Source organism: Apium graveolens, chromosome 7 (genome assembly GCF_009905375.1).
Source record: "Apium graveolens cultivar Ventura chromosome 7, ASM990537v1, whole genome shotgun sequence".
Taxonomy (NCBI): domain Eukaryota; kingdom Viridiplantae; phylum Streptophyta; class Magnoliopsida; order Apiales; family Apiaceae; genus Apium; species Apium graveolens.
In genome coordinates, this window is record NC_133653.1 from 190833218 (window position 1) to 190846421 (window position 13204).

At 40.3% G+C, this 13204-nt stretch overlaps 1 protein-coding gene across 2 annotated transcripts; it reads right to left on the reverse strand.

Moving 5' to 3' along the window:
* Nucleotides 1-9953: 9953 nt before the first annotated feature.
* Nucleotides 9954-12752, reverse strand: LOC141672509 (dormancy-associated protein homolog 3-like). 2 transcript variants are annotated; one of them, XM_074479126.1, is made up of 3 exons: nucleotides 12521-12752; nucleotides 11804-11950; nucleotides 9954-10347 (listed from the first exon to the last, which is right to left on the reverse strand). In XM_074479126.1, exons 1-3 carry the CDS (start codon nucleotides 12645-12647, stop codon nucleotides 10247-10249), a joined length of 375 nt encoding a protein of 124 aa, XP_074335227.1. In that variant the 5' UTR covers nucleotides 12648-12752; the 3' UTR covers nucleotides 9954-10246. The 2 variants fall into 2 exon arrangements, with proteins under 2 accessions (XP_074335227.1, XP_074335226.1); XM_074479125.1 differs by having other exon boundaries at nucleotides 11804-11956; nucleotides 12521-12750.
* Nucleotides 12753-13204: the final 452 nt, after the last annotated feature.

Consider the following 13204-nt stretch of genomic DNA (forward strand, 5'->3'; position numbering starts at 1 on the left):
TTATTAACAGATTCTGTTTGTCCATTGCTTTGAGGATGATAGACCGCCGCAAACTCCTTCTTGATTTTCAACTCCTCACATAGCTGTCGCAATTCCTTGCTATCAAACTGCTTTCCATTGTCGGAGACAAGCTTGTAAGGGATTCCGAACCTACATACGATTGAGTTGAACACAAAATCCTTTGATTTTCTTTGCGGTGATAGTAGCCAGTGGCATAGCTTCCGCCCATTTAGTAAAGTAATCGACTGCAACCACTGCATATTTGACGTCTCCTTTAGTTTTCGGCAATTCCCCGATAAGATCAATTCCCCACATGGCGAACGGCCACGGGCTTGCCATAGGCGTCAAGAGTGTCGCCGGCATAGACGAGTAGTTTGCAAAGCGCTGGCAGCGATCACATGCCTTGACGAAATTTGTAGCATCTTCTCTCATTGTGGGCCAATAATACCCTTGGCGCAAAACTTTCATTGCCAACGAGCTACCCCCCGAGTGATTGCCACAGATTCCTTCATGCACCTCTCTTAGGATGTAATTTCCTTCTTCTTCTTCAACACACCTAAGCAGAGGTTGGTTGAACCCTCTCTTGTACAGGACATCGTCGTATATCACGTATCTTGCAGCCTGATAGCGGAGTCGGCGAGCCATAAACTTATTCTCGGGGAGTATTCCCTTGCGAATGTAAGCTAGAATGGGCGTCATCCATGTTTCCTTGGGAGCCTCATCCACTCGCATAATTTTTACCTCTGGGATACTAGGAATCTCCTGGATTTCAAGGGGGATGGATCCTAACAATACAGCCTCTTGTTGCGATCCCATTTTTGCCAGAGCATCCGCATTACTGTTCTTCTCCCGCGGAACACATTCCAATCTAACTTCTTTGAACATTCCAACCGGGCGCTGTGTACATTTCAAGTATAATTCTGTTCGTGGGCCTCGTGCTTGAAATCCCCCGTTCACCTGATTCACTACCAACTCTGAGTCACTTCTTGCAATTAAGTTCCGCACCCCCATTTCCAAAGCGATTTTCAGGCCATTAATCAGCGCCTCATACTCCGCATCATTATTGGTTGCATAAAACTTGAAATGAATGGCGCTCATCAGATGGTGGCCCTCCGGAGACACAAGTACTATACCCGCACCTGCTCCTCCATTGTTAACCGCCCCATCCACATGCAAGATCCACCAAGGTTGCGGAAACTCCTCCAAAGACTCCTCAGAATGAGGCGGATGTAGCATTACCAAAGCTTTATCATCAATTTCAGAATTAAATTCCAACAATAAATCGGCTAAGGCTTGCCCTTTTATCGCTGTTCGAGGTACATATTCCAAATCAAACTGTCCCAACTCCACAGCCCATTTCAGCATTCTGCCTGATGACTCTGGTTTGTGCAGGACCTGTCACAGCGGGTACGCTGTACGAACTTCAACTCTATGGGCTTGAAAATACGGTCGCAATTTTCTTGACGCAAGAATCAGGGCGTAAACCAGTTTCTCCATGCTTGTGTAGCGAGTTTCAGCGTCGTGTAACCGCTTGCTCACGTAGTACACTGGTGATTGCTGCCCATCTTCTTCTCTAACCAGAACTGCACTGATCGAATATTCAGACACTGCGAGGTACAATATTAGAGACTCCCCATCTAACGGCTTTGACAACATGGGAGGGTTTCCCAGTTGCTCATTGATTCTTTTGAAAGCCTCTTCATATTCTGACGTTCATACAAAGTCTTTTCCAGCTAATTTGATTGCCTTGAAAAATTACTTGCATCTATCGAACGACTTGGAAACAAATCGATTTAACGCGGATTCTCCCAGTCAAACTCTGCACTTGTTTCACATTGGTGGGTGACTTCATATCCATCAATGCCTTGATCTTTGCGGGGTTGGCCTCAATTCCCCTGTGGTTGACAATGAACCCGAGAAACTTGCCCGACTCCACGCCGAACACACATTTTTGCGGATTTAATTTAAACGAAACCTCCTCAGAATGTTAAACATCTCCATCAAGTACTTGATGTGGTCACCCGCTACCTTGGACTTTACCAGCATATCATCCACATACACTTCCATAGTTCTCCCTATTTGATCCTTGAACATTATGTTTACCAACCGCTGGTAGGTTGCGCCAGCATTAATCAATCCAAACGGCATTCCTGTGTAACAGTATAACCCCCGTCAGTAATAAAGGATGTATGTTCTTGATCGGGGCCATACATCGGAATTTGATTGTAACCGGAGTATGCATCCATAAAACTCAGCAACGCATGCCCCGCCGTTACGTCAACCAACTGATCGATTCTTGGCAACGGGAAGCTGTCCTTTGGACAGGCCTTATTGAGATCTGTGAAATCCACACATGTTCTCCACTTCCCATTCGGTTTCTTCACCAGTACCGGATTTGCAAGCCATTCGGGGTAGAAAGATTCTTTGATTAGCCCCACCTCCAACAACTGGTCCACTTCTTCTTTTAATGTTATTGCCCTTTCTCCACTTACCGGGCGGCGTTTCTGACGCATGCCCTTACAATTCGGAAGGATATTCAAACGGTGACACATTACTTCTGGGTCGATTCCTATCATATCTGAATGACTCCATACAAAGACATCAAGATTTGCAATTAGGAAGCGGGCAAGACTTCTTCTCATTTCATCAGCCAACTGGGACCCCACTTTCAAAACCTTGCTCAGATCATTTTTATCAACCGGTATGGATATTGTGTCTTCGGCTGGTCCCGTCTTTTCGGCGGTCATAGGGATCCTGGGATCCAAATCGAAATCAAAATCTCGGGGGTCTTCAACTTCCACTTTTATATCTGAGGGCGCGTCCTCATGAGTGGGAGCGTCCACCTCCAGACAGGACGCATCCTTGCGTAACGTAGATGAAGAGGGCGCGTCCTCATTTCGAGGAACATCAACCTTAATTTTATTCAAGGGCGCGTCCTTCTCTCGAGGAGCATCAACCTTGAAGTTATTCCTGAGACCTTACAAAATCTCACTTCTTCCTTCCAACTTTTCCCCGTTAACCTCTTTCTGTATGATTTCCTCTGTATGACTCACCACCGCTTCTTCTACGCTACGGATCTTCGAAACACGTCCCCGCATCAAAAAAGAGTTCCCAGAGGCATTGGTTTCTTCCTTTCTGGGGCTTTCAACAAAATAGTGGGCATGGACCTCTCCACTCGGTTTTGTATAAATATCTTCTACATCTTCAAATGGGAGACCTTTCCCTTCATACCTTCTTCTGCGAAATTCCTTGACAACCTTGTGATAGCAGTCGCGTGACTCATACTGTGACCCTCTCAGACAGCCAACTCTGTTTGGCGTTGGGAACTTTATCATCAAGTGGTGTATCGAGGTTATCACCCTGAACGCTCGCAACCAAGGTCTGCCGACCAGCACGTTGTGCGCGGAATCCTGATCTAGCACCTTGAAATCTATTATTTGAGTAACCGACAAAGCCCCTTCCCCGAGCGTGACGGGAAGCCTGACCGAACCCATAACTCTCACTGCTTCCCCAGTAAAGCCATAAACGTGCGCATCTTTGAAATACATGTCACTATCTGGGAAACCCAGCTTTTTGTAGGTGCTGTAGTATAAGATGTTTGTAGAACTCCCATTATCCAAGAAGACTCGATGTACGTTCATTGCCCCAATAAGCATGGTAATCACTAGCGCATCGTTGTGAGGATGATACACCCACCTAGATTCTTTTTCCTTGAACGTAATATCAGCGGACTCTCCCTGAAAGACCTTCAGGGGTCTATCTTCCAAGCTGTGGATATTGGTGAGCGGTGGATATCGCGCTTCTCTCGCGTTTTTCTCCAGTGCTCGATTACTATCACCAACAAAAGGGTGTCCTCCAAAAATTGCCCTAATACTACCAGCCCTCTGAAACTTGACCTCTGCTATTTTTTCAACATCCTCCGCCCGCGGGGGTTGTTTTTCATCCTTACCCTTGTCATCAAGTCCCATGCGTCGCTTCACCTTGTCAATCCATTCTCCTAGGTATCCTGCCTTGATCAATTCCTCAATCTCATCCCGCAAGTGACGACACTAATGGGTGTCGTGGCCAGTAGACTCATGGTAGTCACAATACTTCTTCTTGTCTCTGCTTTGCCATGAAGTTAGACGGCCGGGCTTCTTGAAGATTCCTCTATCCTTATTTACCTCGAAGATATGATCAATGGACGCTGCCAGCGGTGTATAATTGCTGACCCTTCTCTCGTAGTTCGGCGGTGGGCTCCATTCTCTCCGTGAGCTCACAGCATTTACCCTGTTAGGGCTTCTGGCGTTTTGCCGATAATCTGGGCTCAAGGATCTGTCCCTTCTCTTGGTTCGTCCCTTGGAGTTATAGGTATTGTCATTCTTTTTTGTTTCTGCAAGCGACTGCTCGATTGCTTTGAACGACTCCGCCTGCGCAAGCACATCAGCTAGCGACACTGGGTCCTTCCCTTGTAGGTGCTTCCAGAAATCCGTCCCCACACGCAACCCAGCTATAAGCAATATTTTCAATGTTTAATCAGTTGCACCCCTCACTAAAGTAGATTCTGCATTAAACCTCTTGAAATACGAAGTCAAACTTTCTCCTTCCTTTTGTTTCACATTAGCCAGCGTCGTAACAGGTGGTGTATACTTCACCGTGGCTTGGAATTGTGTCAAAAACAAAGTTTTCATCTGTTCCCAGGATGAAATCACACCTGGACCAAGTTTTTGGAACCACTGCTGAGCGCCTTCTCTGAAAGTGGCTGCCAGGAGACGACATCGAGCCAAATCAGGGACTTGGTACACGTCCATTTCAATGTTAAAACGCCCCAGGAATTCCACAGGATCGGAATTCTCATGAAAACGCAAGTCGTTGGTTGTGTTCCTGTATCCAGCGGGCAATTGCGCCTCCCTCACGACAGCAGCAAAAGGAGAAGGAGCTTGCGCAGTCGCCGTTACTCTTCCTCCCTCAAGATGGTTGAGCAACCTCTTGAGGTCGTTCACATTAAACGTCCCTACCCCAGGAATGGTTTGAACATTAGGCTGCTGGGGTTGCTCTGCGACTTGCTGAAATTCCCCTTGATTACCCCCCGGGTGTGGCGGAGGATCTCGCCGCCCCTCGCCCTGAGGCTGCGGCGGTGGCACGTTACCATTTTGGTCCTGGATATTTTCCCGTACGCGAGGTTCATCTTGACCGCGTCGCGGAATTTCATCATTGTTCTGCATTCTTACTTGAATTCGCCCGCCGTCCTGGTCATAAGGACGCACCCCAGACCCATTACCAGTAACGCTGTGGGAAGCTACGGGAAGAACGACGTGGGCTTCTCCAGCGGAGTGTGCTCCACCTCTCCTACCATTGTAAGGGGCTCTTCCGTATTGATATCCCATTCTTCCTCGTCCATTCCTCTAATATCGCGGAGGGTTACCCAGGCGAGGTCTTTCTCTGCCATCAGTGTCTTCGTCCGCAAGCTCCACAATAGGTTCTACATCATCAGAGTACTCCAAGCGCCGTGGAGTGATTTGCGGGTCTTCCCCGCTCCCCCGGGTATCTCCTTCAACTACAGGGGCTTTTCCCAATGCATGACCGTGACGGGGGAAACGACGACCTCTCCTCGTCTTTCGACGCTCCACCGTATTCAGTCTTGAGTTAAAACTGTTAAGAGTATCCCCCATGCGATATAATTGCTCCAATATATCACCGTTGCTGATGAGAACTGGAGGTGTCCCCCTCACATTCAGAGCCCTTGGTGGATCCGCCATGTTTCTGGGAACGTAAGGTTCGTGGCGAGTATAGCGCCCCCCACCTTCTCCTTCTGATCTGCTGTCACTTCCATCATAAGAACTTCCATCACGATTGTAAGACATTTTTTCCTCCTAAGATTGCGACCTTAATTAGCAGCCCCTCATTCTAGCGCCAATTTGTTGACGGAGGAATCTGGTAACAACAAAGATTAAGGTTTCTCGCCGGAACTAAGATCTGTGACGGTGGTTCTTTGTCGGAAACTTAAGCGGTGTGTGGTTGATTGTGGTTATTTTAGGCTGAGATTGATCAGAGTAAGTGTTGGCTCTCTTATCAGCTCTCAACTTCTTACCCTCTCAATGTGCCTACGTACCCTTTATATAGGGATCAAGCCTGACGTAGTTCTCACAGAACAAGAAGTCTGATGGGTTTAGACTTCTTATTCCTAAGTCCAGTAGAAGCCCATCCAATATCCGTCTTCTGCTAGCTTTAGGAATGTCCAACTATGAGGCCCAACCGCGAAGGCCCAAGGCTCGTCCGTAATCACAGGACTTCACGGATAATGCATCTCCCTGCGCAAGGATAACACTCCGCTACAACTATCTCCCTTGATTTACGAACGCAGGTATAGCCACGGTTCACCCCAAGTGCCAGACGCGTCCCTGTCCCCTGAATGAGGATAACCCACCAGATAGCAGGACAGGTGATCCCAAGCTCTTGGGTGCAAAGTGCAGGATGACTCCAAAGTTCTCCAACGAGGACACCCGTTGAATACAAGAATAGAGTTCCCAAAGCACACACCAAAGTAAACCCCGCATCCCCAACGAGGACACCCGTTGAATACAGGAGGAGGCCTTCAATCATCAGGCACACCCCTGGAGGCCTTCAAGCTTTTCACGGACATCCCCCTCCTTGACCGTCTCAAGGAGGGAATTCTTCAAAGAGTACCTGCAACAAATACATTAGTAAAAATAACCTCCATTGCTCCCCTCCATACAAGCTTTTCCCTGAAGTCCCCATTGAGAGCACAAAGATCAATCACAGGACGCGTCCTAACCTCTTGGGCGCGCCCTTCCATTCATAAATCCAACCCTGTTTCCTCACCAATCGTTCCTCATAGCGTGCCAAAGCTACATGACGCGTCCTAGTGGAGACACGCGCGTCCTCCATCTTCCAATGCCACAAGATCACATTTACCAAATAATTTTCCCTATGTTGACGCGCCTACCACAAGTGGGCGCGTCCTGGTCCAAGCTTCGCTATTACCAATCAATAGAGTATCAAATCAAATATAGGCGCGTCCTACAAGTCAGGACGCGTCCTCAACTTTGTACCGGGTTTGACCGTATGTAAGCCGCATTTGAACCGAGTCAATCCAATGCCAAATTTTGGGTATAACAATAATGGAAAAAATTAATTAAACTTTTCCCTTTTTTTTGGTAGGCAACTTTGGAGATGAAATTTGTTAGCTCGGATGTACCGCATATATGCTCAATTAGTTCTATGCCGATTTGATTGAAATTGAAAAGTTAATATAAAATAATTAAGTAGAAATTGTTTAAATGAAAATAATTAAGTAAAGTTTATAAGAATACCAGGGTAAAATCATCACGTGCAAAATAAAAGGTACCGACAATTAAATATTAAATATTTCATTTATTATTGTAGAGTATCGTAAGTATAGTATAGATATGATAGATAGCATAGAATAAATGTTTGTCTCCTGTTCTTCCTTTTCTTAAAAAATATTTATGAATTTTCTCTATAAAAGGTTTCGAAATTTATAGGTCAAATTGATTTAAATGGCACGTGCCGATAAAACTTGCAGTAATAAGTTGCATCAATCGCCAAATTGAATTTGAATGATAGATATAAGTAAATATAGATATTTAAGTTGCATCGATCGCCAAAATTGAGTTTGAATGATAGATATGAGTAAATATAGATATTTAGGTGAATTACATTGTTATTCTTGATTTTGTATACCCCCAATGGACTCAAAGGTGTTAAAGCATCGTGTTAACTATAAATTTGTTTTCATGTTGTTATAAATAAAATATAATACTTTAATATAGTAATAAATGATTAATTTTTTCTTTTTACAAATTTTTCACAGGTTTGTAGTGATTTAACAAATATAGCTAAGAGAGCACGGTTGGATAGCTCAAGTGGTTAAGAGTTTATCCTCTGTCGTCCCAGATACTGGGTTCGATCCTCGCGATAAGCTATATTTGTCAAAAAAAACAAATATAGGTAAGAGGTTGACTATATTTATAAAAAAAATAATGTAACATTGAAAATACATTTTTTTATATAATCTCTATATTTTATATTTATAATATGTAATAATAATTTTTAGTTAGGAGTCTACGTGATATTCTTATAATCAAATTCAGAACTCTTTTTACCATTAGCAATAACTTGGTTTAGTTGCATACGGAGATTGGAAAAACTACTTAAAAATCCAAATACAGTGTTTAAAAAGACAATTTTCATTGTGTAAAAAACTCTTTTAATTGAACGATTAGCCAAATTAATTGCAAATTCTTATTACAAAATTATCACTGCATATCTTCTCTGATTTTGCTATTTCACCTTGATCGGTCAATATATTCGACCACCAGAAGAACATCACACAGATTTACGAATTGTGTAATTTACCTTCAAAGTAAGTCGAAGGTAATGAAGTCAAAAACACTTCCATATAACTCGTCATGTTTCATTGATATTAATATGAAAATAATTATAAAAAGAATGAGCAATAAAACATATCAAAAGTGAAAGGCCTTTTTGGAAAAATAATCGAGTCTAAAAATATTTTTGCAAAAATTTTGTCATTTTTTCAAAAAAATTTGCAAAAATACGGTTTTTTGACAACTGTAATTAACTGCACGCAAATTTTGACGGATTTATGCAAGTACATGCAATTTCAAATCAATCAATTTTTTTTATTCAACTAGTTGCATATCTGATTGATTTTGGTTGATTTTCATTTATTCCGTATTTTTGTAAAAAAAATCAGAAAATAGTAGAATCGTAAAAACACTTAAAAAAACTTAATATTTTTGGTAAATTCTCAAAATGGTACGCTAGCTAAAAATATATTTAGCGGGTGACGTAGCAATATGGGTTAAATTAACATGAACGGGGAGTCTCGCGTTTTAGTTAAAAATTGTAATTTATGTCAAATTATTTTGATAAATTTACATGTCAAATTTTGAAATTCTGTACATTAACATAACAAATTAAACGAGCCTTAATGTTTACTCAGCATTTCTACAACATGGTGTCCTGATCAAATAAAGCTTGAACTGCCAACTACCTCTTGAAAAATTATTCATCATCTTATCACCGCAACTCCACAGGTACTCAACCAATTCAAATTACGAAATGATTTATCTCCCGAGGAACTATGCAGATACTAACTATCGTAACTCATAATTGGGGACGTTTGATTTATGATGTTCAGTTTTTCATAAAGCAATCAATAGAAATTTAGAATATGCTCGGCAAGGGACAGTCGAAAGAACTGAGGGGAGTTTGGTTTATGATTAACGAGCGCGATTAAAGAAATCGGAATCTCGATATCATTTATTAGTATTTGGATTTAATTTAGTAATTGGAAATGAGAACTCCATTTTCATAGGATATCATATCATTCCCTTTCTCACTAACCTCATTCCCTTACGTAACATTATCATTCCCGTATGTAATTTCAACTAATGACCCAAATACCCCTGGTGAGCTTAAATGAACCAACTCCCTTTAGAAAATCTGCATCATATTGTCCCCACAAGTACTCAAACTCTCTTTCCACACTCCACAAAACCATGTCAAGCAAAGACCCCGACATATTATCCCCCAAGAACATGATAACTAATCTGGAGTGTGCCAGTGCCCCTACCATCTTTATATCTATCCATTTTTTGTCACCATCTCACCAAACCCCTCTTTCATAGCCACTACATATATCTATACTCCACTGCACTTATTTGTCTCCTCCCACTTAGCAAATACCGCCCAGAAAGAACAAAACCATCTCAAGCCACACATACAAAGCATCCCCAAATTACTGGAGACAACACCTTTTCGTCTATTGTATTGCAAATTTGACGAATATACTCTTTTTATAAGTCGGTCTATTGAATAAGCGTCAGTTTGTTGAATATGATAAATCGACAAATATTAGGCTGAATACGATAAATCGACACTTAATTGGAAAGGAGAAAAGGGGCAAACACAAAAAACAATGTACAGTAGACAAGTAGATTGTTATAAGTTTATAGCAAGAGTTAAAAAATTTCGCAAATACTATATATATTACAGATGGATAGAGAAGACTCCGTCAACTTGTTTGCTACTGAGGCAGAGAACAAGTGCACAACATCTTACAGGAACAGACAGCTAGGTCATACGAAAAGCACACACTGACTGACATGTTATTCAAAAGCACACCTGGATTGCATTTTGTAAACAAAGAAACAAAGTGCATAACACAGCAACAGCGACTGCTTCCTGGTAAAAAAACTCATATGTCATAAGGAGGACGAGGGCTCTTGAATCCAATCCCGCTTGCCTTCTCGTACGTTTCCAACACAGACCTTCTACGGAACTGGAAGGACCCTCCTCCTAGATGAAAATAAAAACTTATATTAGTAATGCAGATCATTTAAATTATCCCCCTGCCCAATTCTGCAAACTGCAATAACACTACTATTATTCACCGCATTAGATTAATGTTAACATGGGGACCTTAATTATGTTTATAAGTACTGGATCAACACCCAGGCATGCTTAATTACCAGGTGTACAAATAGTTTCTGATCATATCAATCCTAGCAATCAAATCTTTATCAAACATGCAACATGCAAGTGATTAGTCTAATCATATTATTAAGACACCTTCATTCAACTTGTTAAAACTTGAAAGCAACAATCAACTTTGGGTAAATAAGTGTTTATTGATCTGAAATCATCACATTATACAAATCTTATTTATAATACCATGTTCTTGAATGTAAAGATCTTTATATAAATAATAATGGGTCAGCCTGCCCCACTTTCTATGGCGTAAACACTCGAACATTTTAAAAAAAGAAAAGTCCAAACATTTGAATGTACCAAGTCAGTGAGAATGACATGATCAATATTCTACTCAATTATTACAAGTTTATCGTAACACTTTGTAGCTTTCGATCAGCTATATATAACTTATAATTAAGCGGGCAGCAAACCTCATCTCAATTTGGCTGGTGTTACCAGTCACCTCTAGGTAAGTTAATGTAAAATTTTACGACATCAATAGTTTTTATATATAGAACCTAGCCCAAAAATTTGCTCTCATAGACCTACAATATTTTACAATGAATAATGGCTTCCTTTAAATATTTATTTTAACATATTTACTTAACAGAATTCACTAAAAGGAAAAGAGTTTACTCAAATTAATTAAAGAGTAATGCTAGAGTAATTAAAGAGTAATGAATAAAAAAAAGACACAAAAATTTGTTACAAATGCGTGACAGGGCTGATCAATATCGAATAATTTAATTGTTATTATCAGCGTAATACAAGAAGGTCCATTTTTATTTAGAAAATAAAAATTTAACACGTGATATATCATAATTATTTTAAGAATCAATTTTATATGAATGATATTTTTTTCAATTAAATTATGAATGTCGTTTTCCAACAGTCACAACAATGATAATGGCATCCGCGCAACTTTATCTTATTGTTTATCTAACTGGATATGACCAAGAGACAACACTCTAGTTGACCATATTACCCTTGCTCCCATAATTAAAACCCCTTTTATCACTGGAAAGTTCGGTAAACATTTTAATTTTCTTCTAAAATATAGACGTATAGTTATATAAATTATTTTATTTTTTAAAATTAAATTTTAATACTTAAAGTTTAATAAAAAATATAATAAATATTACGGAAATATATTTTATATTATTTAAAAAAAAGTGTGCCCAACATTGAAAAAAATATGAAGGGAAGAGGGAGTATGCCTCAAACAATAACACTACGTAATGGGCAAATCGGAGGATTCCAAGAAAGGACTAATCGCACTTACTTGAAAGTGGAGAATTCGGAGTCGTAGATCCTGCCGGCGACGCCGGTGGCGTTTCACTCTGATCACCGACGACAAGTGGCTTCAGTATCGTGATGCTTCGGGTAACTCTCCCGGGGTTATCCCCAGCTGATCTCATGTTTCCACCGTCTGATTCTGACATATATCAATGTTCAATCAAATAGGTTACGACAACATTAATAATTATCGAATATATTTAGTCTATGCAGCTTGAACTCCTAAAATGAAGTAGATGCATTTATTTTTCAATTGAAATACATTAAAATCTGAATTTACAATTCTGTCAGAGCTAAAATATGGGGTTCTTATCCGGAGCGAATAATTATTGCAGTATATCAACTCGGGTATCAGCACAGTAGGGTTTTTTGTCTGAATTCATAAAAAATTCCACCATTTTACGTACTCTGATATTAATGGAGGTATGATATACTGTCAAGAATTGCTTGATCTAAATCATCTACCCTAAAATATATTTGATAAATCTAATATGAAATGTTAGTTACGTGATTTGTACCGCTTTAACAAGGATTTATATATTTGTGACTCCCAGTTGAGTATGTCTGTGTATATGTGCAGTGAATTCGGTTAAAATAACATTCGAACAAATTAATCAACCAGCACATGTTATGTTAAATCAGATTGTTACTGTTTATATTGAATTATTATGCAAGTGCTGATAGGCTGGCTAAAAAAACGTACCCTTGTTAGCCTCGCCGGAGTTGAGTGATCGAAAGCCTAAGCTAGGTTGTTTTCGGAGCTTTCCGAGGCCGGAATCAGGGCGAGGACCGGCGACTGTATCATCCCAGAGCTGATCAAGTAAGCTCATGCCGCTGACTTGTGGAGACGTTCAGTGAAGCAGTTGTGTACGCTAAAGCCTCAACAGTCGACACCAAATTATTGGGAGGGTAATTTTGCAGTGTTTAGACGTATATTTATGGACCAAATGCATGACTTTATAGTCAAAGGGTTTGGGAGTAGTTTTAAATATTGACCGTTGATTTAATCTGATGGATATCACATTTTGTGTATGGCTGATATACTACCACGTGGATGTACAGGTGCACTGGTACATGAACCAAAAATTTATACAGATTAAAATTTTCTAGAATATACTACACACATATGAATTAATTATTCATTCGGATTACATTTTAATTATACCAGCTTAGGACTCGTGCGATGCAGGAGTCTTGATTAATATTTATATTTTTTTTATTTCTATTTTTTATAATTTTAGTAAAGTTCTATATAAATAATTAAATTCTAAATAATGATTATATAATTACAAGTTCATTGTGCATAATTTTAAGTTAGGTTTAAATAGTATATGATTGATGAGATTTTATTCATACATAATAATGTAAATATTTGTTGTTGGTAATA

What these genes read in the sequence shown, in the direction of transcription:
- LOC141672509 (XM_074479125.1), bottom strand. Translation starts at nt 12,647, where the DNA reads ATGAGCTTACTTGATCAGCTCTGGGATGATACAGTCGCCGGTCCTCGC. An exon ending in CTCCGGCGAGGCTAACAAGG is followed by an intron (nt 11,957 to 12,520) that starts GTACGTTTTTTT and finishes GATATATGTCAG; the next exon opens with AATCAGACGGTGGAAACATG. An exon ending in TCCGAATTCTCCACTTTCAA is followed by an intron (nt 10,348 to 11,803) that starts GTAAGTGCGATT and finishes ATTTTCATCTAG; the next exon opens with GAGGAGGGTCCTTCCAGTTC.